The 26803-nt window shown below is 38.8% G+C and overlaps 2 protein-coding genes across 3 annotated transcripts; both read right to left on the bottom strand.

Annotated features, from left to right (window-relative positions):
• Nucleotides 1–134: 134 nt before the first annotated feature.
• Nucleotides 135–17765, bottom strand: aff1 (AF4/FMR2 family, member 1). Of its 2 annotated transcripts, XM_005456241.4 has the most exons (20): nucleotides 17435–17765; nucleotides 13136–13256; nucleotides 11412–12269; nucleotides 9433–9474; nucleotides 9207–9293; nucleotides 8579–8612; nucleotides 7374–7431; nucleotides 6579–6720; nucleotides 5579–6487; nucleotides 5404–5492; nucleotides 5104–5317; nucleotides 4841–4935; nucleotides 4693–4756; nucleotides 4461–4597; nucleotides 3504–3575; nucleotides 3078–3171; nucleotides 2918–2955; nucleotides 2590–2805; nucleotides 1839–1954; nucleotides 135–1694 (listed from the first exon to the last, which is right to left on the bottom strand). In XM_005456241.4, exons 1-18 carry the CDS (start codon nucleotides 17449–17451, stop codon nucleotides 2748–2750), a joined length of 3129 nt encoding a protein of 1042 aa, XP_005456298.2. In that variant the 5' UTR covers nucleotides 17452–17765; the 3' UTR covers nucleotides 135–1694; nucleotides 1839–1954; nucleotides 2590–2747. The 2 variants fall into 2 exon arrangements, with proteins under 2 accessions (XP_005456298.2, XP_019216544.1); XM_019360999.2 differs by having other exon boundaries at nucleotides 155–1954.
• Nucleotides 17766–22579: 4814 nt separating this feature from the next.
• Nucleotides 22580–25977, bottom strand: gsdf (gonadal somatic cell derived factor). Its single transcript, NM_001279581.1, has 5 exons — nucleotides 25755–25977; nucleotides 25125–25282; nucleotides 24929–25021; nucleotides 24709–24839; nucleotides 22580–24030 (listed from the first exon to the last, which is right to left on the bottom strand). Exons 1-5 carry the CDS (start codon nucleotides 25862–25864, stop codon nucleotides 23881–23883), a joined length of 642 nt encoding a protein of 213 aa, NP_001266510.1. The 5' UTR covers nucleotides 25865–25977; the 3' UTR covers nucleotides 22580–23880.
• Nucleotides 25978–26803: the final 826 nt, after the last annotated feature.

The following is a 26803-nucleotide window of genomic DNA, read 5'->3' as shown; positions in this document are numbered from 1 at the left end:
GATATTGAAATGTTTCCTTCTGTTCATGAAGCAATAAAAATGAAAGTGTTAGGGGACAAAATCCACAGTCCTCATTTTGCATAAAAATGCTTTTGTAAGCCGAACTCAATCTGATCTTTTTGTTCAAAATTCCCTTTTTGTGTTCAGCTGCATCTCTGGAAGCAGATCCAGTGACCTGTGTTTACATTTGATCTGCATCAAGAGCATATAAGGAAAAATGCAAGTTAAAAACAGTGACGTGTCCACTGAATCTGACCATATTGGCTTGTAATGGCCGACTTCAGCCAGGACTCTACCTTTCTGTTCTTTTAAGCAAGCTCAACAAAAGCTTTAGGCATTAGCAGTGATATAACAGTAGCACTGTGCTTCCTTTGTCCTGAGGATGTACCATGTTTGGCCAGCTGCACCTCATAAATGCACAAATTGAGATGAGATCAGGTTGCAAGATATTTTCATACCTGGTTGTCTGTGCCAACCATGTGCAACTTACAGTATGTAGCAAGAATTTGGTTACACAAAAACAGCACTGTGAATTGTGTACCTTTTAACAGCCAGCATGGACAGGAGGAATGATCACATGGACCAGAAACTCTTTCAATGTGAGCGTGCTTTTATTTGACACTTGTACGCTATAGTTTCCACGAGGAGAACGCCAAATGTGCAATCTTCTTTGACTTGATGACAGGAATAAAATGAAGTCTGCTTTGGTCTAACAAACTACGCACTACAGTTAAACGGTACTGCAGCCAGCTCACCCCGTACCACAACTTCACCATTATTCCAAAAACCACGAAACATGATTCACCAGTGAGTCAGGTACTTCCCAATCATCATTCACACAAAAACAACATTCCTCACAGGAGCAGAAAGGTAAGACACAAAATGAAATGTTTATAGCTTGAAATCAACAAGACTACACTTGCACCTGATACACAACGGCTTCTAAAAATGCCTGTGCAGATACAGCTCCTCTGAAATAATAGTTTTTCCCAACTCTGCCTCTCACCTTTGTTCATATGTCAGCTGTACCCCAACTTACCTTCATTCATCTGATTGTGATTAATGCATATGCTCATCATTTAGTCTCCTTATTGCACCTGCACTGTGTCTCTGTACAACCACAGTGCTGTCAATCTGACAAAGCCAATTTGAAACAACAGAAAACAGATTCCAATATGGAGAATTTAAAATGAATAAATTAAATGCCAATTTAATGTAACCATCTGGCACTTCTGCAACACACTTCATGGTCTTTAGCAGAAAAAAAAATTCAAGATACAAAAGCCGAAGTTTAACTTTCAGAATGAAACAGATACGAAATAAAATCAACCAGGAAAAGCTGAGTCTAAATATCATTTAAGTGCTGCGTTTCCTGACATCAATAACAAAAGTTGGTATAATCAGCATAAATAAGTAACACCTTTGTGAGTACTTCCACCACAACTGTGTTTATCTGCCAACTAGGACCAAAGTCCATTTTCACAAATATCCGATGTGCTTCCATCCAAACGCCGTTAAGCCCCGATTTGTAAGTATTTTCTGACATCATGTGAAGGTGCGGTTTTCAGCATACGTCCATGTTTTTTTAAGTGCCAGGAAAACAAAGCGACAGGAAGAACAAGAGCATCAGTGTGTGTCGTCTTCTTGATGGGGAATCCAAAATCTAGCCTTTAGAGCATGCATCCGCATCGATACTGTTGACGAGATTAGTCAGTGTCCATGCCAAAAATGGCACAAGCCTGAGGGTAAGCTGAGGTTGTGATCAGGGTAAACATAACAAAGTGAATTTATGGCAGTGAGAGGCAGCTTGAAGGGTTCACAGGCCTTCAGTGTCATACCTTTTGGCTGTCCAGCCTCAGCCAGTAAACACCTTGTCTTGTGTAGCGGACCATGGAGGTCATATCTGAAGACAGGTTTAAGGGCCCCATAACAGTGTCCAGCTCTGCCAACATACCTGAAACACATGCAAACAAAAGCATGGGAAAGCTCCACAAACAAAAACAAGTCAGTCAAACAATTTTAAGTATTATTATTATTATTTTTAAATAAATGTGATGTAGCACAGTACAAGTTAGTCAGTGATGCATACTGAGAATGTCAGCTGCCCACAGGAACAACAAAGCAACAGGGCAAGCAAAACAACTGGATCTTTCAATATTTCCTTAGTTTACTATCTTTACTTTGCAGATTCTCTCAAAATTACCTTAATTTAAAAAATAGACTTTTTTGTTATGTCCTAAATCCTTGTCAAGCAGATGCCAGCTATGAGGGGGAAAACCCTTCTCACTGCAGCTGCACACAACTACATTTTACTGGCTCACCAACTTTGCATCCTTTGCCTGTGGTGATGACGCTTTGTGGATTATGATTGATAAAATGTTTCTTGTAAACCTATTGGAATTTTTAAAATCAAAAGATTAATTGCTTATGAACATCCAACACGTAACTATTTGCATCATTATTAAAGCAAATAAAGTGTCCTGCATGGTTAGAAAAGCACAACCATGCCTTTAAGTCCCTCCACACTACAAACATTCACTGTGCTTTCCAGGTCGTTTTAACCTTCGGTCTCTTTTCCTTTGTTCTTACCGCTGCCTTTACGTGCCAACTCTTCTGCCTGCTCCCAGATGTCATGAGCACTCAAAAACAATGATGTGATGTTGACATAGGTGAAAGTCATTTGTTCAATGGCTTGAGGAACTGCCACAGTACTGCCCACAACCAACCCACTGGCACTGTGGTTAGAGCTAGGACCTGAGGGTGGTGGCTGGAGATGGCAGGCAGGTGGACAGGTTGTCTCCCACTCTAAGGGAGAAAGGTTAAAAAAAAATATAAGTACAGAATGTCTTCTATGATATGCTTTACACAGTTGAGAGCAATGTACTCGTTACTGTAATATAGAAAGAAAATGACTTGCCTGGATGTTTGAGGATTGTGTGTTGCCTGAGCAGAGCTCTGTAAGAGAAATCTAATCAGCAAAACAAATATTGACCAGCTCCTGTACTCATACATCAATGCCATTTTCTACACGTAATAAGGCAATCTGCCATTACAAGCCATCTCCTTTAAATACTTACACTGAAGTGTTCAGTGAGGGTCTTTGAATACTTTAGTGCAGCTTTGTGTTTGTGTCGAAACATGGCCATTTGCAGGAGAGACTGGCACTTCAAACTACAGGACACACATGACTGTTACTTATAGGTCACATGACTTACAAAAAAAAAAACAACAAACAAAAACAGAATAATAGTGAATATTATCCATCTATTCTACAACTCCTAATTTCTTATTTCTATTTGTTTACGCTTTCTTTGACAACATATTTAGACATGTGGGAATTGTTTAATAAGAACTTTATGCTACTACATCAGTCAGTTTCCAGTGATACAGCCTGAACTAATGTTACATGAGGAGGCATCAAGACAAACCTTCATAGGTTAATAGGGTCTCAGAAACTGTAATGAATGGAGAAAGCAGCACATTAATCATCATTTAAACCTTACCATAAAACTAGAAAGTCTTTCTCTGGGGGTGGAGCAGAAAGGTCCACTGAGTTTTTAAGTTTCAGCACAAACCTGCGAAATTAGAAAGTCACATCAAGTCATGGATCAAACTCAGAACCAAAATACAAATACCATAGCTACACTGTGACAAGTGTTTGTCTTCTTCTTCTAGAGAAATATAAATTACCTGCTTGAGTTTTGCTGGAAAGTTAAAAGGCACATTTTTCCCTGCTCTATACTTGGCGACATGATTAACAGGCATGCCTCTGGTTCCACTGTTAATTCACTCTTGAAGTTTGAATCTATCCTGGTGTCAGGCTTAGCACAGTAAAAATTGCCTGTAATAACTAAAACAGCATTATAAGATGCTATTGTTTTTCTATAAGGCTGTCATGGGAACATTACGATTTTATATCACATTATGATAGACTGCTTCTCCATCACATAAAAAAATATTTACTTTAAAAGTACTTAGAGTCCAAATTACTTGTGATCTCATTTTACTGGCTGATATCAGTCATTTATCTATGTTTTATCTAGCTGATTATAACAGTGGATAAATGAAATTTTTAAAAAGAGTTACACTGTTACATTGTTACATAGTTTGCCCACAACAGGACACTCTGCAGCTTCCCTGCAACACACGGTTCAAACACTACAAAAACAACAACCAGATGATCCAAGCAGATAGGCAGAGAATAAATGTTACAGAAATCTGTAGTGGAATATCAGATTAATAAAAAAAAAAAAAAAAAAAAAAAAAAAAAAAAAAATTGTATCGGTCGTAAAATTACTATATCAGATGGGCTCCATTTAAAATGTTAACAATTTTAGAATAAACTTAGCTGAACTGTTACATGTATCCAAAACCTGGAGCACTTTTACTCTGTAGCTTTGCCATTATACCAACAAAAGTTATAATAGTGCAAACAAGCTCTGGTACATGCAGTTTCTTACTTGAGGAGTTCCACAGTCTCTGCAAACATCGTGTAGGAAGACAACAACGTCTGCGGATCTTTTTCCATGGCAATGCCACTCTCAACAAAGAACATGGCAGCATCAAGGTAGTTGAAAGCTTTACTGAGCTTATCCGACTACGGAGAGAGAAACATGTACATATTGGTCATTAGTTAGTTGTATGACTCTGAACTGGATAAGACTTTATAAAATCAAGTTAAAGAAAACCTACCTCTGCATCTGCTTTATGCTTCAGTCTTTTGGCCTCTTTTATGTAATGCTTCACTGGATGTTGTCTGTGAGATAAAGTACTAGTGTGACAGGAGTTCCAAAAATACATAAGCAGGATATTAGCTGACATTATGAGCAATGAATCTTACCCCTCTTCAAATTTGAGCAAGGACCTGTTAGCCACAGCTTTGCTGAGGGGCTGTGATGATGGTGTTACAGCAAAGCTGACCTTTGGGGACTTATTCTAGGATTGCAGGGTACATCTTGGTTAAAATTGGAGTGATTCCGCTTACTAAGAGCCAAGTATTCTGATTAGATTACAAATCACTTAATCAAATCACTGGTTAAAGGAAAAGAAGGAAGGTAATAACATTAGTTAGCTGAGTAAACTTCTTAACTTTTGGCTAATTACCCTTTCAGATTGTGGATGCTCTGTGCACTTTCCATTGCTCTTCTTGTGTTTATGCGACGCCTTGTTCTTTTCTGTTTTCTTACTCGATTCTTGTGTTTTCGCCTGGCTCTTCTGAAGCTTTGACTTTTTAGCAGTATCTTCAGATGGCTCAGGGTGCTGACAATCTTTCTTGGCCTTCTTCCGCTGCTGGGCCTCTGCTGGATGGCTTGAACATCTACAGGTGGGACGATTGAGGACAATTTAAGGTACACAGTGTAAGACGGTTAAATGATAAAGATCTGACGAATTTAGGGGACCTACTTCAGTTTCACAGAAACTTTAGTCAAGGAAGCATTCTTGTTTTCCAGCTTCTGTTTCTTCCTGGGAAGACCTTTGTTGTCTACCTCAGCCTAAAGAGGAAAATCAAGCAATAAAACAAAAACTTTCCGTGCACATGTATGTTTACTAGAACTGCACCAAATCTCATGCTTCTCACATTTTGTGGTTTACTCTTCCTGCTGGTTTTAGTGTGGTTGTGTGTTGCAGAAGTACCACTGCCTACTTTATCTGGATCCGTGACCTGTGCCGATTGTTTTGCAGTGCTGGGAATCCCTTGGTGAATGCCAGAGGTCTGGGGGACTCTTGAGAGCAGACTTAGCTCTATCTTCACCATTAGGGATCTGGGAGTCCTCTCGAGTTCCCGAGAAGCCTTGGCTGTATGCCCAGGCTTCTCTAAGTGCTTGTGGGTTGTTTTGTGAGGCATCTCGGTGCCCCTCTGGCAGATGGTCTCTGGGCCGGATTTGCTACAACCGATGCTGACTGGTGGGGCAGGCTGAACAGGGCTTTGGTTGGGGCAGGAGTTAGGAAAATGTTGTGAACCGAGTTTATTCCTTTTAATGTCCCTTTTACTGTTACTGCCATCCTTGCTTTTTTTGCAGTGTCCTACTTTCGTCTTTACCTTGGGTCTATCTGTGAAACACGGGTATTTTGTTTGAGCTGTTACAGCTTCCTCACATTTCACAGGGGTTGCTGCATCAGTGCGGTCTGGATAACCTCCTTTCACCGATTTTGAGAATTTCTTTGAGCTGTTCACATCAGCAGAGAGAGACTTTTGGCGACTTTGCAGACAACAGTTGTCCTGAGAGCTTTCGCTGCTTTGCTGAGAAATGGCAGTGCTGTCTGCGAACTCTTTTTGGTGAGAAGAAAGCTGAGGCTGAGACTCCCCAGTGGAGTCAACCACCTGAACACTGGAGTGTTTGAAGTCTTGAGTGAACTGTTGTTCTTTATGAGAAGCATTCTCAGGAACAAGTACCGCGCTTTGACTTTCACTGCCAGAATTTGGTTGGCTGGACCTGATCCAGTTTCCCAACTGCCAGTCCTCATGGCTCACTGCTGAGGCGTCAGGCTGCAAACACAAGTTGATTTTAGAAAATTTTTTAGGAACAGAAAGAGAGTAATATATTCTCTACATGTACATAAATGAAATGAATGGTTACCTCAGTTTTAACTGAAGTGCCAGCTGGGGGCTGAGGTGGCTCCACAGTGGAGTTTTCACTCTCTGAATCTGATCCCGAGCTACTCCCTGATTCACTGGAGCTCATCGACTCTACCCCGCTGGAATGTGCCGCTTCAAATGAACTTCAGCAAAAACACAAACACTGGATAAATATTCAGTTTTTCTCTAGTAGTAATACATACGGCAACTATGTGCCAGGAAGAAATTGATGAGAGGAATAATTTGATAACTGCCGTTTTTTTAAATAAACTTAGAGCCACAAAGACTGAGTTAAATAATTAGTTATTTAAATTAATCTGCTACTTTTTTGATAATAGACCACTTTAGACTTTTTCAAGTAACATTGAAATTTTTTGCCTTTTCATTAGCAATAATAATAATAACAATAATAATAATGCTGATATACTTGGGTTAAGTTAAATAGTACTACTTAAATATGGAGTGAGGCAAGTGGAATAAAATTTGCCACCGTTTGCTGATATAACACACGATGATTAATCATAGTAAAAACCATCATCCCGAATAATCCATAATGCATAATGATCTTTATGTGCAGTTGTTTATGCTCTTTGTTTTCTGATCTTGATGCCAGTCAACCTTTTTCTCTGAGTAGCCAATAACAACAGCTATTAATATTTTATAATGTGGAGGAAAAAAACAAAGTCTTTTTAGAAAAATAATTCAATAAATTCCATGAAACCAGTGATTTCCTTTTGCGTTTAGCATGGTTCTTTGGCTGGCAAGTCACATTTCAGCTATCTGCCACGGCACTTACGATGAGGACATCTGCTGGCTGGGATGAGATGATTCAGGAGGTGAGGAGTCATGGTTTCCTGGAAAAAGTAAACAAGTTAGTACCACAAAATAAACAATGGAAGTTCAAAGTGGTTTTAAGCCTTTGTAAACTTTGCACTGAAATCTAGTGGCAGAGTTTGGATTTTAAAGGTTATGTCTCATATCATGGAATTAATGCAGTACATGGATATTTGCGATGTGTGTACATTTAACTTGTGTTGGTAAAACACTGCACCCCCCATATTTGATGGCAGGTACTTCAACAGCTGAGAGTCTAACTGCACATCTGCCTTTGCCAGTAGGACCTGAAATTTGGTGACATTTAACCAATATGTCTAGCTAAAGGAAGACTTAATACACTGTCTCCACTCACTTTGCCGATAGAACATTTTTCCATCTTTGAGAGAGCACCATAGTTGTACTTAATTCATTTCATGTAAAAACGTTGATGGAGAAATCCACTGATCTCCAGAAAGGTTACATGAATGACACCGATCATCTTGTTACAATGCTATGTTGATTCCTACCATTTAAGTATTTATACACTGACACCTACCACCTATCCAAAAATGCTTGCAAACCAGGGTGTACATGCGCATTGCACTCCCCAGGCAGGAGCCTACTCCTGCATTACCATATGCCAGACTACACTGTAAAACAGCTCAGAAACAGCGAAGCTTTAGGAATATTACAAAGGGTGCAAGGCAATGATGGAGTCATCAAACTCTCCAGATCTCAATCTGATTGAGCAACCTCACAAACCACAGGACCCCAAGGGACTTGATGCCAATGTTTAAGTGCCAGACACAATAGTACACCCTCACAGGTCCTCCATCTATGCCTTGATAGGTCAGAGCTGTGTGCTGTTGCTTAAATGAAAGTCATCATAGTGAAAACAATACTAACTGCAAACTAAGAAGTAAAACACTGTTCACTACTTCTCTCATTTAGATAAGATGAAATAAAACTGTGGGTGGTTTCTCAAATCTGTGGCCACAGAACAGAGCCTGTAGAGCCTGTTTAATAGATCACATGACAGAGCCGCCTGCTACCACCATCAACCACAAACATAACAGACTAGCACCTGGTTTGCATTCACTGCCGATTTTTCAAGATAATATAGAATACAGCATTTTTAACTAATGTTGCTTGATTCATGACTGAATGCCTCTTTGCTTCACTCACTCTGTCCTGGACATGAAGAGGCATGCTTTGCTTCCTGTAAAGACAGATAAAAAAACAAAAAAAAAAAACATGCTAGCATTAATCGAGGTCATACTTGTATTTGAGCTATATCTGCACATTAACGCCCACATTTACGCTCAAAAAAAAAAAATATTCTGAGAGAAACACAAAAGAAAAGCTGATTTAATCACAGATTTATTTGACTTGTGTAACTGAGAAGTTGACCTTTGGCTGACACTAGTGAAAGCCAAAAATATCGATCCTTCGGGAAGCATAAAAGTGATGTGTAAATTATCTCCTAATGTCTAGAGCCACTGCACAGCTGCATGGACTTATTACCAGTGTGTGACTCAATCACACCACAGTACTTGATGTCAATTTGTCAAAATTTGAGGGGGCTTTTGCACGACTATAGTTTAAAAGAAAATAACTTGGCCAATCTGGACTTCATTGAAAACTAAGATATATAAAATCCACAAAATACTTTGTAGCACCTTAGAAGAATTAAGACTACAGTTACTAACCTCTGCACAATATTTGCAAGTTTGAAAAAATGAAATAATAAAGCAACCAAGACCCCTGCACTTATACAGACATGTGAAACATAAAATCAGGACAGATTTTTCACCTTGGCTTGGAAAGGGGACTTGGGGGGCTCATCTGTGCTTGGTGTGCGTATAGTTTTTAGGAGAGGTGGCCAAGCATGAGCCATTTCCTATAGAGAGAAAAAACAAAGGGATATTTATTGTATGTGTAGTGCATGCTGCATACACTCTCACTGGAGTCCCAACAAGTTTGTTAATTTCATCCTTTGCCTTTGAATTGAAAATGAGAATGCAAGCAGGTATTTTTACCCTTAAGATGTCCTCCACACATCGAGCTTCATCCGTCTTTGTCTACAGAGAAACCCCCCCCAAAACAATAGTTATTCATTTCTGAAAGCACCCAAAGATCTTTAAACAAAATAAAGATCAGCAAATCTGTCTTCAACATCTTACATCATTAACTCCAAAATTTATAGCCAAGAGACAGCTATAATGCAATAGCTGTCCCTCATCAGAACTGAAAATTGTATAGTTTTCAAAAGTAATAGTAATGAATATTGTTATAAGATAATAAGAAAAAAAGACTTTCATCCCTGTGCTAGATACAGAAAGACTTCTGCATAAGAGGGTGGAAAATCTTATTTCGTATGTATGACATTTGACTAAACAATGGTTTGAGGTGTGTGTTTCTGATTAAACATTCAAAATACACAACAACTGTCAATACTCTATATCAGGCAGCTACATTAGATAAATACTACATACACATGAGTCCACATGCCACATTTCTGTTTGTTTTCAGGAGTCTCTCCCAGTTTTTCCTTCTGAATGGATAGTGTTTGAGATAAGGTCAGACTGAATGGGCCCCCAGAGCAGTTATGCAAGTTGGTGACAAAGCTCATTTATTGTTCTGCTGAGCCTAGGGGTGAATTTATCAGAGCCAGCTGAGGTCACAAAACACAGACACAAAACACAGGCTGCTTGCAACATCATACTGTCCACCTGAGAAAGACATGAGCACGTGCTCAAAAGACATTTTGTAATATTTACACAGTAAACTTTCAAGACGCTGCATCATTTTCAGAAGTTTCCATACTCTTGTGATAAATATTGTAGAACTGATCCGATCGTAAAATAAAACAATAATGATTACATTGTGCTTCTAACAACAGAACAGTTCATAAGACATCTATAGCCGTATGCTGATGAGGTGTTAGTAAGAAATGCAAGTGAGTCACTGTGAAGCTATCTTGCACTGGATTTGTCCCAGCAGCAAAAATACAGCAGCTTATTCAGCACCGATTTCCTGCTGCAGGAGGGTAAGGGGGAGGTGCGGAGCAGTGCAGGTGCAAGGGTTGGGTGTATGTTTGTGCGTGTGATAGAGAACCGATGAATAGAGTTCAACTGGAGTTCTGCCAAATTCTCAAAAAAAAAAAAAGAGAACAAGATGTTTTCAACGTAGTGAACAATCAAGCAGAATCACCACAAATTGTGGAGACATTAAAGATAATTCGCCTGTAATACGACTGTATTTGTAATAATGCACATTATTAACAAAACCAAATTCCCTCCAGCTCTTGACTCTTGTGTGCTTAATATCACAAGCTCGACAGAATGAATGACTTCAAGTGGCAGTAGCTAACCTTGAAATTGTATGAAAAGTTTTTATCTTTTACTAACATTTCTGACATTTCTTTTAAATGAATACTTTGACATTTGTTTTCTTGCAACATTACCACTTGATGATGAATATAACATTCCAGCCATGAACTAGAAATCTTAGCTTGGCATTGAGAGTGAAAACCAAATAACCTCGTTCTTTCTTTCGCCAACTGATAGGTTTCGTCTTGTTTGCTTTATACGGGTACAAGTGATAAGGCAAAAACAACAAGCTTAACTTTTACTGACTGTGTGGCATCTATGCCAAGCTAACTTTCTCCTGGCTCGATACACTCAAACCTATTTATTAGTTATAACGCATCCCGAAAAGTGCATTTACCATAGCACCATATCAACCTCTTTAAGCATTATTGTTCCAGGAGAGAGGAGTGTTGTTAACACTTAACCCCAACAAAGTTTTGAAAGTTGGGTTAGCAACATGGTAGCCCACTGCCAGCCATTAGTAACAAGAGTATGGGAGGCAAAATTGGATAAAGTGCTGTATAAATGCATTTCATTTAGGTTTTTTCAAATAAATTTGAGTACTTTGTCATTATTTTTTTTAATAAAAAAAAAAAATTGCACATCTCACAGTTGCTAAGGTGTAATATCTAAGACAATTAACTCACCTCCAAAAATTGTGGCGTTTTCTTTGTTTTACCCAGGTCAGACTTGCCTATCAACTCTGGCAGTGGAGCATATGGTTCTGGTGAAGGCTTTAGCTCAGGTGACTCTGTGATCAACTGGTCCTGCCCATCCATGGGCCGCACGTATGCTGTTGGCTTCTGGGTCATGACTACACTGGGCTGCTTAGACGACAAGAGGAGAGGAAAAGTCTGGGAGGGTAGTGCGTTAGTTTTGTTAGCTTGAGGCAGTGATACATCCTTAGGGGATTGTTTAATTTTCAATGTGGAAACATCGACATTGCTGGAAGACTGAGGGGCATGGTCTGTGGACCCTTGATATCCATCAACAGTGTCCTTAGTGTCAGTGTCCATGTGATTATGGTCACTGGAATGTAGGAAGGGTAGCGGCTTAACATCGTCAGACTGATCAGACAATTCGTGGTAAAGACTGGCACGGTCCCTGAGGTCTGAGAAGACTTCGTTCTTCTGTTGTTGATGATGATGATGATGATGATGTGATGAGTGGTTAAGCTGACTGCCCTGACCGTGGTTTAAAGGTGGCTTTGAGAAAGTGGATGAATGTCCATGGTGAGTCGGGGAAGTGGTAGTAACTCCTCTCATGGGGTGTGAGGAGTTACTAGCAGGCTCCTTCTGGCTTTGGGTGGACATGGAAAGGACCTGGTTCTGAAATGGAGGTTTGGTTGATTTATCTGTGTTTAACTGACCCTGATCAGACTGTGAGAAGTTTGCATAAGCGGGAGTGGGTACTGTCTCAATGGAAAGGGGTGAGGGAGTATCCACATCTTCATAATTGCCCAGCATCCTCTGGATTCGATTGGAAAGTTCATCTCCTTTGTTTGTCTACAAAAAGGATCAACATGTTAATAGAAGGCCGATATTCAGGTCATAAAACATTTTTCCAAAAATTAACAAATAGATATTCAAAAAAAAAAAAAAAAAAAAAAAAAAAAAAAAAATCTTCAGCACATTTTCTTGAATGTAATCAACTTTATAGTGATGGATGAACTGAGAGGAATCCATCAGCATATCAAATCCTATTTTTGTCCTGGAAATATTTCCTATTTCACTTTTATGTAGTAAAACCTACAAAGAAATGTTTAGCAGGTTTCTAGATCCTAAAATTCACACAGGAGAGGGAGTATGGTGAATAAAAAATAAATAAATAAAAAAAAAAAACCTAAATAAAAAGCTGACCACAAGGCCTTGGCTTTTGCCTCTCAGGCTACATATAGTCCTTCTCTTTTCACCCTTGGAGAAAAAAAAAACAAAAACAAAAAACAACCCAATAATATTTTATTCTTATCCAATAGTTTTCTAAAAGTCGCTACAATTAACCATCAATTAAAATTAAGGCAATGGAAAAAAACCTCTTTTAAATCCTCTTTATAGTGAGTTAGCATGATCAGTAATGTTCACTTTCCAGGAGACTGAATAGATTTAAAGACAGAAATGAAAGTGGTAAAGACTGGGTCATGTACCAGTATTGCAAAGACTAAAGAAGGAATATCTGGTAGGACTCTTTAAATGCATATGAAATATACCAGATATTGTATTCATGATGTAAAAACTGCCTAAATCTGTTCTGCACATACTGTCACAATGTAGTCGTGAACATTAAAAAAACCAAAACCCTCACACACACACACACAAAAAAAACCTTGCTATACATAACCACAATAATTAAAACCTACAGGTGCATGTTTTACCTTGTATGGCTCCCCAAAAAGGGGTACATTCTCAGGCTTAGGTTCTTGGGTTTGGCTGGCTTCTTGGACCCTCTGTTGCCATGCTCGGAGGCGAAGGAGGTGCCTCTCTCCATCGTGTGCACTGCAGAAGATTACAAAGAAGGTCACATGTTAACTGAACCCTGCTTTTAAGAGAATACCATTACCAGCATAACAAAATAGCCAGACACAGAGATCGAAAATAAAACGGAAAGCTTACCATCAAACTATGGAGACATGGTTAACTAAATGATTTGAGACTGTAATGCAGCCCTTATTTGTTTTCTGACATTATTACTGAAACTGGGTTTGGCTTAAGAGATCCTAAAATTTAGTGACTACAATTTTAGGGCATCATATCATACTCTTCTTTACCCCAGAGACAGAGCAGCAAGGTCTAATGGGAGAAGGTGCCATCAGTCATATCAACAGACATTTGTAATTGGACTCACAGGTGCCCTGAGGATTCACCAAAAACATTCACATCTGTTCTTTCTAGTCCCCAAAGATAACATGCAGCTCTTCAGACATCAAATAGATGATTATAACTAATAGTCCTGATATTCTGTCATTGGCAGAAAGCTTGTTTACAATAATAAATTATAATGGAAGCATTTCCAAGAAATCAATACATGCTTCATACTTTGGATATACTCACGCAAACTAAGCATTTAATGTACCTTTTAAAATTTCTGTTTTCTTCCCAAAACAGTGTTATCATCCTCGCTGAGAGCGGCCCCAGTGGAATGCCTCCATGGCAACAAGTGTAACAGCAAAAATTTGGGACTAAGCCAAATGCATAAGGCCAAACTCCTTTGAAAGCACAAACCAGTAACAGGCTCCTCCGCAAAAACAGTAAGGGCTAAACAATACAACTAATTGTATTAAAATTACAGGATAGTCTTCCAAAACAGTCATGAATGCTTTTGTTCTGAAGATTGTATATGGTGATAACAATGATGCACAAGTGAAACAACCCAAGTACCTTATAGAAAGTAAAAGGTAAATGGTAAATACTGAAAAATCAAAGACAACAGAGCGTGTTTTCCACAGACTTGAGTTTCATTTGTATTGATAGCACGTCTACAATAAACATTACCATTAAAAAGATTCTATTAACTGTTCTTTCATACACTTTTTCTGCTTATCCAGCTTAGATTTGAGAATGTAGTTGGAGAGTATTCCATCGGTCAAAAGGTGACAGGTGGGTTACACCGGAGACAGGTCACAGTGCTAACACAGAAGAGAACTTCCAAGCCTATAGCTGATTTAGAATCACAAGTTAAACTAACATACATGTCTTTGGTGGGTGAATGCAGACTCCACACAGAAAGACTGCAGCCAGCAAGCAGGGTGGAGGTGTTCAAAGAAAAAAAAAAAAAAAAAAAAAAAAAAATCCATATAACCCTCTGTGGGCTCATGTCAACTACTTTGAGGAGTCTGGCTGACTCCATTGAATTTTGGGAAACAGAAGAGTGACCTCTAGCATACAAATGCCACTCACAGAAGACAAAATACCACAATCTAAGTGACTGCAGGACAAAACAGCAAAATAACAACCCTGCATAATTACCCACAAGAAAGCAGTACTGATACTGAAACAGCCAAAGGAAGCAAATTCCACCTACATCTCTAACAGTTCACACTTCAATGAAAAATCTTGCAGAGTGTCAGTGGCAACACAAATTCAAAGCAATGTGAGACAGCAGTCACAAACGCTGAGCACTCAAATCAGATAAATATATATAAATATATCCTGCCAAATGTTAGGCATACTTCTAATCTGTTTCAAATTTAAGATAATGCAGAACCACCTCTATGGCAAGGATACTCAAGTCAAGTCTCCACAGGTAGTATGAGGTAAAATTACATCTTGAAACTTTGTTGAAAATGGCTGACAGTCAATGTCATGACTGACCACACTGCTTTGCCTCTGAAGCGTTTTTGCCTTAACATTTGGCAATTTATCAGATGACTGATGGAAAACAAGAAAAGAAAAAAAATACTACCGTCAGTGCTACCTCTCAGCCACCTAGTAGACACAAATTGACCTTTGGGATCAATTTCAAAATCTTATGTCGCCTAATTCTAGATTTATAGCAATCAAAAGGTTTTCAGAAAAAGTGATCTTGACCTCACGTTTAGATGTCAATATCCCGGAGACTCAAACTTGTCTGAGATTTTTAGTAGCTACACCTATGGTATGAATTTGGAGCTCCTATGTGGAGTTATTGCATTCACAAACTTAGGTGTCCCCGCCCCCTGCCCTCCCATCCGGCAGTGTGATAACAATACCTTATCAGCCTTTTACAACTGAGGGGTTTGGGAAAAAAAAAAAAAAGAGAGAGGGGGGGTATAAATAAATAAAGGATAAAAAAAACAATTACTTATTTATTACTGTGTTGTCTAAAAGTGTGGGGAGAGGATTACTACTCATGTTATATGTTTTTTAGATTGATTTAATATTCAAATCAAGTAATTGGAAGATGTCACTGACACATCTCCCCATTTTAAATTCTTTCTTTCGTTAAAGTCATTATAACTGATTTGAGATTTGTGACTCCAAAAGACATTCACATCACTCCTATTGGCATGGGGGTTGCCAACAGAAGTGCCCCCAGCAGAACCAAAGGATTCCTTCACTGCAGAAGTCTAGCTTTCCACTTTTGTTTTTAAGAATGAACCCATGGCTTTTATTTTCTAGACAAATCAATTATTATTAAAAAAAAAAAATAGCCAGTAGTTGTGACTTTAGTGAACAACTTTATCTTGCCCTTTTGAAATGTTTAATGACCTCCATAAAGACACTCGGGACAGATAGAGAACTTGAGCTGCCAATCAGGGGCAGAGAAATTTCAAAACCATCAACCTGATACTAACTACTCACTTGACCCAGCTGTCTCAGCTAATTCAACAATGTTTCTCTTATTTCAGAAATTCTTGAAAGAGTAGTTGTAAAACAGCTAAATGGTCATCTGCAGAGGAATGGTTTATTTAAAGAGTTGCAGTCAGGATTTAGACTTCATCATCTTGTGGCAACAGTGGACTCTTCTCTATGATTGCCCTGCTAGACCTCAGTGCAGCATTCACTTTCATAGACCACAATATTTTACTATACAGATAAGAACATGACATAGGTATTAAAAGTACTGCGCTGCAGTGGTTCAAAGAATATCTGTCAAACAGTTTGTTCATATGAATGGGGTGTTCCACAGGGTTCTGTGCCGGGACCAGTGCTTTTTTACATTATAAAAGCTTCACTTGGCCAGTATCCTTAGAAGGCATTGCATACATTTTCATAGACTGCTTGCTTGTAGTTCCCAGGTTATTTAAAAGTAGAATGGGATGCAGAGCCTTCAGCTTTCAGGCCCCTCTTCTGTGGAACCAGCTCCCAGTTTGGGTTTGGGAGACAGACTCCCGGTCTTGCTCTACTTTTAAGATTAGGTTTAAAACTTTCCTTTTTGATAAAGTTTATAGTTGGAGCAAATCAGGTGACCCTGAACCCTGCCTTAGATTTGCTGCAATAGGCCTAGGCTGCTGGGGGCTTCCCATGAATCACTGAGCATTTCTTCTAGACTCACCTCTTTTTACACTCTCATTGCATTTTGCACTCAATCAGTTATTATTAAGCTCTTTCTTAATAGTGTGCCTTTTATCCCGTCTCCCTCCCCTCACCCACAACTGGTCTCGGCAGATATATTCAGATATAGTCAGATATAGTCTCTCTCTCTCTCTCTCTCTCTCACACACACACACACACACACACACACACACACGGCGTTTTTTTTTTTTTTTTAAAGAGCCTTGGACGCCCACATACTTCCGACTCCAGCTGTTTTCCAACTAAATCCAAGTTTTTAAGAAACGACGCCTGAGGTTTGATAATCCGTGAGTTATGAAGCGGTACATTTTCTCCAAACATGAACGTAAAATGTGCAGTCTGGAAACACAAAACAGCTGCTATAAACACACAAGCCCCGTTAACCCAGCTGCTAAAACTCACACGACCCTGCAGTTTCCAGCTGATTCCACCTCTTCCTCGAAATGCTTACCGAGCTAAAACCCTGCACGGCTTTTAGTTTGACATTAATCTGTAAACAAAATAACAATTAACTCTAACACTTCAACAAAGTTTCAAGCTAAATCTGGGCTCAGATAAACCCGTCGGAGCGCTGCCACCGAGCAGGCTGACCTTATCTAACTAATTAACTTACTCCGACGGGTCGGACTGGGAAGCTAGCGTTCAGCTAGTAGCTGCTAGCGTCGGCTGTGTCTCCCTACCTCGGCTGAGATGTCATGGTGCGTCTCACAACAACCAAAGTTGGTTGTCATGCGTCTCTCACAGTCCTCGCCGAGGTCTTCTTCTCACTTGGTCACATTGTTTACCGGTGAAGGTGGGCTGTTAGTTTAAAAACTGTCAGGGCGACATTGTTTGATAGTTGTCTGCTGCCACTACGTGTTTGGGTTGTCCACTCTGTCTGCCTACTGGATTGTTCTACTCTTCGTAGCCATCCGGGGACCAACCTCAGTTTTATACACTCAAATTTGTTAAGAAAGATTGCTAAAGCTGTCGATTTGCTTTTCTAAGTATATATCGAAAATAAATGTGTCTAAAGAGTCCAGTAGGGGCAACATTATTCACAGTTTTTTCTTCTTTAGAGCAGTTTGCGCAAACTTTTCACAATTACCCCTGCCTGAGACACATGGTACAGCCACCTGTGTTTATATTTACATGTTATGTGCTCCATTGTAATTTAATTTGGTTGTCGGTACCTGAAGAATAGAATGTTGACGTAAAACAAGAAAAGATAGAGAATAGATCTAAGTAATTTTATTATAATATGATATAATAAAACATATAAAATTTGCACAAGCAAAAACAATGCTTTATTTTTTAATATTTATTATTTACAGTGAGCTCTTGCCATAATTTTAGTATTGAAAACCCTACAGCAAATAATCATTTGATCTCATGCTTATATGTAATGGAAAAATAGGGATTTAAGAAATGTGAGTTAGGGAAATCATCCCCTTTGTCCTGTGTGGTCCTGTTTGATAAATTTGACTAATATATATTCATAAATAAGATCATTTGAGGGGACACATGAATAAATTGTCCTTGGCGATATGTATCCATCGAACTTAAAAAATGACTCCGTAAGAAGCAGACAGCTTAAAGGCAAGTATGACTGGCTTTTGATATACACACACACAAGCTACCTTTTTTTTTTTTTTCTTTTCACACTTTCTTGTGATTATTTGTTGGTGGTGATTAAGACTGGCAAAATGTCCTGACTCACTTTTCACCTTAGTCACACCTTTCATGATATTTCCATTTTAATACAGGCTGAGAAAGGTCCGTCTGGAGGCCCACTAGGAGGGTTATGTTATGCTGCCCCTGGTCGCCTGCCAGCAGAGCACACCAACAAAATTCATCCTTCATTTAAGTCTCAATAGTGCTTAGGCTTAATAGTGTGTCTACACTGTAACAGAAAAAGGGTTTCCCCCACTCCGCACCCAAACCATTTCAATCTGTACAAAACAGACATCAATAACAACAGATATGACATTGATTACATCATGCATAGAAAGAAGAGAGCTGGGATGGGGTGGGCTGCAACACAGCTTGCAGATGTTCAGTAAATGTAGCCAGACTACATGAAATTTTCCAATTACATGTGTTGAAGGGTATCAGCTGAGCCATCAGTTGATGTATTCTGGCACTGAGATTTGCCGAGGTTTGCTGAGCATGACTTTTTGTCATGACCAAACTAATGCTGCGATTGATTAGTCAATTCAAATTGATTTTTTTTTTTAAATACTAGGTCTTTTCTGTCTAAAATTTCCTATGTTAGGTTTTGAGTTTCCGCTACAGCTCAGGAGAAAAATACAAGAAGGATATTTTACATAGAAAAATGGCATATTTGAAAAATTTCACTTAGATTTGCCTCATATTTTGCTGCTTATCATTTGAACATGCAGTAGGAATGGATCTTTTGGTAACCGTTTTGATCATTAGGAATAATTCCACCAGGTTAATATTATTTTAAACAACTAACAGGGACTGAATATTATTTTGAGACCGATCACAAAAACTGCAATGGAACATGGACCTACTTGAAGCTGATACAAAAACGTGGACAAGAAAATATGGTGTTTGTTAAAAGACAGCAATAATGCTTAACATTTCACAGAGAAATTGGTGTTTCACCCTACTTGTACACCCTAGTTGTAGTTATTTTTGATGGCAGTAAATTATTTATTTATATTGGCTGTGTGTCTGGATCAGTTCTACCCTGTAAGAAGTCTGCCATCCAGTGGTTGGACGGTAAACGGGACTACATTCCAGTACTTCCATTAGTTTACATCATACCCAGGAGGTGGCAGTATATTGTGTCCTTGTGTAGTAATGAAATGCAATAAGATACACTGTGAGGATTTTATGCATAACAATTGCATAAAATAAACGATAAGATAAGCGGAAACAGAGAAAATGGAAGGGGGGGGGGCAAAAATATAATTACTATCATATCTTATCATAGCTTTCTTAAATAGTTAAACTCAATAAAGATGTGACAGTGAAAGGAAAATGAAATAGTTTAATAATACAGCCTTCAACCTCATAACACAACATTAACATCATTACATTCTTCATTTAATAGAGAGAACATTTACAGAACTTTTTGCCTTTGAATACATCAGCAGAGCAACAAGTTTGCCCTGAAAGTTTCCGAGCACTTGACAGATCTAAAATCATTCCCCATCTGCTCCTTTTGGCCCAAGCGCCACGAAACACCCTTATAACTAAAGTCACATAAACCAAATATATATCGTAAGAATATTATTGTGGATAATAGAAGTATATGTGCCATACAATGTTCATAATACCCACATCATCATGCTCATATGCTTGATAATCATCTTAAAACCTATTTAAGATGGTGTGTTTATGATAATCCTTAAAGAATGTAGTATACAGCTTCAGTGATCATAGCAAGTCCATTAAATGCATTTTGTCAAAATAGTAGATAATATTGTTACTATCACTCACAGCACTCTCATTTTCTGTTCATTCAGGTAAGGGATTTAAATGCACATCAAGCGCACTAGAGAATAAATCTAAACTTGCTTAAGAATGTTGAGAAATTAAAGTCTGCCCCAGCATTACCCCTGAACTACAATCCAGGCATAACCATCCATTACTAGCATCTCTGATACCCTATTTTATTATTGAGCCTTGGAGACCCACAATAGATTTTCCTTATTGCTGTTGGTCACTTAAGTATAAATTACAACCACTTCCAGACACACTTGTTACTTGTTACTTCAAAACAGCTCACGAGGAAATAGTGAATATTTTATTCTATTCTATTAATATAAAAGGTTTACTTACTAGATAGTTTAGAAAGTAAGCTTTTAACATTCAAAGTATGAAAAGAACAAATAAAGTAAAATGTCCAAACAGTTCATATAACCAATAAGAATGTAACACTTTCAGCTTCTAGGTATGAGCAAATTAAAACTAGCTAAAAAAAAAAACAAGCTCTGTGACAATTTTATATTAACCCCTGTGGGTATTTGTGGCAGCTTTAAATTAATCGAAAGAAAAAGATGCCAATTTTTAAAGAAAATCACCATAAGTTATAGAGTGAGCTCCATCTCCTTTGTGACAAAGGGGCTGTTTTTTTTATTCATTCTGTATTTTTGCATCTAATACTTCCATTAAAAGTTCTAAAAATACAGGACCTTTAGTAGTATTTAATACCATAATTGGTGCTTTTACTTAAAAGATCTGGATACCTCTACCTCTGATATTTTATCCAGCACTTTGTTGTTGGTGCTGATTTGGACTTCTTTGCCAGAAGGTGACCAGATATGGAGGACATTTAAGAACTGTGTCCCCCAGTGAATCTTCCAAGGTAGCAACCTGGACGCAGAGCGATGTCCCGGGGTTCTGTGTGCTGAAATGCTGTGTGACGTCGTAACGAAGGCCGCAGCTCTCTGCAATTGTTGTAGGGCTGTTATGTACATGTAGTGTGGTTGCAGATGGAGCAGTGGCTTTGACCTCCAGTTGCTCATGTCCCACAGCAGATATTTCCACAGGCAATACCACGTAGGCATGCAAAAAGCTCTCACCAATGTTGCACTTGAGGTCAGTAGGCCAACAGTATTCCCCGAGGTCTCCTAGGAAAGGAAACTAGTTTGTGAAGGCCTATACACATGCGCAATATAAAACAGGTCAGTCAGGCGGAGATAGATGGAGCAGAACCACTTTAACTAGTGATGATGTCTCTCAGGAGTTATTTTCAGAACACAGCCTGAGATTTGATTTTGCAACAAACACCCCCCATGCCTCCAACCCAGAGTTGATGTGCCACGTTGTGTCTCCTTACCTTCAGTTGAGTCTGACAGCCGTATATTATGATTGTCCTGAAGCTGCAATTTTTTGATGTACGTCATCCCAGTACACTCCATTAAACAGTCACTTGGTTGTATCACCCTCCTGGGAAGCGGGTTGATCAGTGTTTCTTTTTCTGAACATTCAATTGCGCCGACAGCCAGCAGAAGTGGCGACAGTATGCCAAAAGACAACCATATGCCGATATGTCCTGGCATTCTGTCCAGCATTAATCAAAAACCGAGGCAGCTGCCAATGTTGAGCTACAGACCTGAATCTTCACAGACTTTAAACTTAGAACTATATGTAAGGATTTCACTGCAGCCAGGAAAGGATTGCATGTACAGCAGCTAAAAAAACATTAGAGGCTCCTCAAAAGTACGCAACATGTTGCTCTCCCTCACACCAACACCTAGTTTTATAGAGTACAGTGCCAACTTTTCCTCATCATCTACTATTTCCCTCCCACTTGAATTAACAGCAAGTCTGTGGCTGGCAGTAAGCCATGAGGGGCTGGTGTAAGGAAAGTTTTATTTAAAAATGTCAGTTCAGAGAATAATATAAAGAATACTGTAACGTGGGTTGTATTCAGTGGTTGAGAGGACCACTCAGCCCACAACCATACTGGTACTGGGAATTCCACAGTGCTTGTCCTTTAATAAACACACTCTTCACCAACCTTACAAGGCCCGGTTGAACGGCTGCTGTCTTATCATACATGAAGCGAGCAGTGTTCATACAACCTGTAACTTTACTTTGAGTTAGGGAGGTAAAGATATGAGGTCCATCTGAGTCCATGTGCCAGCACGCTTCTCACACACTCTACAGGGGGCAGTGGCGCATACTTGTGACATCACGAAACATTAACTTAGGTGGTCTTAAAGAGACACCACACAATTGCGACTGTTACAATACGTTGCTGTGACATGTTATACTTCTGTTTCTTGTGTTTTACTGTGAAGCATTGTGTTTAATCTGTGAATTTTACTTACATAATAGCAACTGAGAAGTATACAAAAATTAGCTGATTTCAATCATTTATAATCTTTTATTGGAATAAGCAAGAATTTATTGAATGGCACAAATGATTAAGATGTGAAAACAGTGTCTTGAGCACAATAAAAAAAGTTTATTTAAATGTGTTAGTCAGATTGCTTTATTGTATAGCACTGTAAGCACTTGTGAAACATTGCTTAAAACATGGTGGTAATTTTGTAAAGTAAGCCAGAGTATATAACAAAATAAAATTACAACCGAGAACTCTCACCAGTCTTAATCAAAAAGGCATAAATTTTAAAACAAGCAACCAAAAGAAACAAGAATTCTTCAGTATGTAAATGTATGTAAATGTACATGTAAATGTATATAAAAGCAGTCAGATAATGTAATGTAAATTATGCCACAAACACATAAAAACGAAGCAGCCAATCTCGAAAATAACAATCTCAATTTTGAAAATCTAACTGTTGCAATTGGCAGAATTTATATACATATGACAAATAAAAATAAAAATTAAATGTGGACAGAAGATTGTTTGGTCTCCTCTGTTAAAGCATGTCAGTCATATCACCAGTAAATAGTTTAATTATGAAATATTAAAGTTGCAGTTTTGGGGTTTGCGGGCCAACGTTGTTTTTCTTTTTCCTCAGTTGAAACATGAAAATATAGAGTCTAACCAATGGAAGGTGGTGCCCATGCCCCAGAGAAATTAATAGATTGCTAAATTTATCTTGTGAGCATGAAAGGTAATCTGTGAAGATTGAATTTTAGTTCTTTTCCACAACAAGAAATGAGAAAAGATCGTTTTACATATCAGAGACGATCTGCTTTAAGAGTAGAGCCAGATCCTCTTGTGAGAGGGTCTGGCTCAAGTCTTACATTTCTTGAGGGAACACTCAGTAATAGTTAACAGCTATTAATAGTAGCCTGTCCACATGAGATTTATTTAAAGACAGACTGTGAGGATTTACCATACATGTGTTGGCTGGACCTTCCTTTGGTTCAACGGTTACAGACCAAGACATTAATGTAGTGCATAATCACCAAGCAAGATTGTGTAATTACTGTTAAATCAGTTGAACAATAAGTGTCCAGCTTTCCAAAACTCCTGTTTTAATAAAGCACAGCTGCAGGAATGGAAAGCCCAGACTTGCATTGGTTCCTGGAGCCAGTGCTGAATGCACTTTCTATTTTAAAAGAGAAAGACAACCTACAAAAGCAGCGTTTGTGTGAGAACATAATTATGGATATGATATTTTGTTCTTTTGATGTGTGCATAAAAGCCAAGCGGTTCATACCACACACTCAGGACTGTTAAACAAACTTCAGCCTACTCCTTGCCACGATCCTCAGAGTTGCCCAGCTCACAGCCACAACTGCGGGTCAGCTGCATGGAGGACATGACAATGGCGCTGGATCCATCCATATAGACTATGGGCACCTCTTCTTGGGAGGTGGGCCGACAGCATGGCACCTGGTCCTGGGAAAAGATAAAGAGAGCAGGAATCAGACATGGTGCATATTTTCATGATTATAGAGCTGATGCTTAAGCATTTTAAAAAAAAATGTACTGTTTCAGTGAAAAAACCATAAACATTTAGAGTTGTGGTGATAAAAATGCAAACATCTGTTGTGTGCAGGACTTGCTCTGCTCCACACCAAATAAAGCAAGAACGGTGTCAAGAAATGATTTACATTTTTACTTTGTTTAAATACAAAATGATTTAAACAAAATAACAACCCATTCGACTTCTAGTTTTGATAGTTATTTACTGTTCTGTTTCCACAATACTCTCCTGCTGTCACGCTTTTTCTGGTTGATGAACTTTGGGGAATGCCTTGGCTTGTTTTTGGTAAAGTTCATTTATGTTGGCAGGAAGAAGAAGGTCACGTGCTTATCTACATGCAGCTGTTTCACCTCCAGAGCACACCATGGTAAGATACGTGCTGTTCTTAGGCAGCATAGGAGAAAATAACAAAGTACATCATAAATCTAAGCATTGTGCTGTTCCCACACACCTATGAGAATTTCCTATGCCAGGTTTTGTTTTTTTGGGACTAAAGCACAACATATAAATATCTATAGATGTAAATGTGAGTCACAAAACATATAAATCAGTGAATTATTCTCTTGTATTAATGTATTTGTTAACTATACCTGTGTGTTGGCATCCTGGACATTTACTTGGGATGATGGACATTGAACAGTGGTCATGGCAGAGTTGCAGGTTGCGCACTGAACATAGGTAAGACTCAACGGGTGGATCACCCAGCTGTCCCAGCCCAGATCTGGAAAATTAAACACTTGATTACTGTACTGAAAAATGCTGCATATCAGTATTATTGTTACGCATAAATAACAATGTATTGTTACACACCTTTCATGAAGATCTCTGAGGCAATGGAACAACACTTCAGGCTCGCACTGTTTCCATTATCAGCTGATGCAGAGTAGCCTGGGACTGCTGGGGCTGGAAGGAGATATAGAGGCACTGTAAGACTTTAGAGTTGACTGCCACTAAGCGCTAGGTTGAGGGTGGTACATTTTTCTGTGTATCTTTTGATTTCACATACTTGCAGTATGCTTGGCTGTGTGAGAAACGATGCTGAAGGTTCGGTTCCACTGCTCTCTGACACTGTCCAGTGCACCGGCAGGTAGCTGCGGCTCAGTCTGCAAGTTCAGAACCCTAAGGAGGTTCTTTCTGATGGACTGCCATGACTCACCTTGGCACCTGAACATAACATACAATGTTGTGTTGGAAAAAGAATAAAAGAAAGTAATCTTTGTTGTTTTTACCACATTAAAAGAAAAGGTAGTTTGTTTCTAGATACCCTCAAATACCCTCGTGGACTAGTGGTTTGCAGATGTTTGGCTGAAGTGAGACAAGTGTGATTGATTTCATTACTGCAGCTTGAACAGAACAGTCTGTTATGTCTCTGTGCAGCTCTCCCTGAAAACCATTTGGGCAACATGACCCTGAATCACACACTGAATTTACTATTTAACCCATGTGACCTCACCGCATGTGCATCAGCACACAGCTCACTCTGATTTCTGAACAATAGAGAAAGATTTCCTTGAAACATTCCCAAAACATAATTAAAACGTCATACAAATAGATGGCTGTACTAACAAAAACTACATAGGCAGGCAAAATTGTGGTGTGGTTATTGCACAGATTCTGATTTGATATCGATACTGACCTGTCACCTAAGACGGCAGCTTCGGGTTCTTTCCTGGATGGATCCAAGACAAATGCCATCATCATGGAAGAGCCCAAAAGTAATGTCATGACAATGAATGGAAAGGCCATGGTGGATGAACACGTAAGACTGGCTGCAGACAAAAGCTGCGGTTGGTCCCGAACGTCTGGTCGGAGGAGGAGATAGTAGCGACAAAACTGGGATGCTGCCCTAGGTATTGTTTGTCAGGGTCTGAGAACCACGGTTTTTATCTGCTTGTACCCCAAGGTGGCCTTGACATAGTTAACACTGTAGACTTTTCCCCTGTTCTGTGTGAAAGAATAAATGAACGAAGATTAACGGGTGGAGAAAGAGAGGTCACAATTGCAGGCAAAAAAATTGAGGAACAAGAGGTACACATATGTAATAAAAAAACATGTACTCATGTTATAGTATGTCTGACATCAGGTTTAACGTTGACAAAAGGTTTGAATTTATATTTAAAGTTGGTGTTTCTATTATTATTACTTATGTATTTTTGTTATTTCCATAGTTGAAGGAAAATTATGAACACCTCTCGACGTAATGCAGTCATTAAATATCCTGACTAAATGACCCTATCAGTGAAGTATCTAATTTAACAAGAGGCACTCTGAGACTGCCCTTCACCAAGGCAGCTCACTCTGAGGGCAGTATTGCATTTCTATAATTACTTAGTTTTCTTTGTTTGTTAAAACATACTTTAAGCAGTTTGTAGTGCAGTGAAACTCCTATAAGGGTAGCGTGACAGATGTTTCATTTGATTATACAAACATTATGTCAGAATAGGTCATGAATGATAGGTACTGATTTTTAAAAAACTGGAAAAGAATAACTTGAGCTTATTATATAAAATCTATTATATTTCTAACTAGGCAGTTATTTATCTTTCTCTTTACAATACTTTCATTAAAGACTTCATGCACTTTGCAGTCAACTTGAAAGAAAGGCAGATGTGAAAAGTAAAAGTGAGATCAGGCGTCATGATATTTAGATGCAAACTATAATGTGATGTCATATCCTGAATGTTG

Source organism: Oreochromis niloticus, linkage group LG7 (assembly GCF_001858045.2).
Source record: "Oreochromis niloticus isolate F11D_XX linkage group LG7, O_niloticus_UMD_NMBU, whole genome shotgun sequence".
NCBI classification, from domain to species: domain Eukaryota; kingdom Metazoa; phylum Chordata; class Actinopteri; order Cichliformes; family Cichlidae; genus Oreochromis; species Oreochromis niloticus.
The sequence above is the reverse complement of the archived record's forward strand: the minus strand, read 5'-3'. Positions and strand labels throughout refer to the sequence as shown.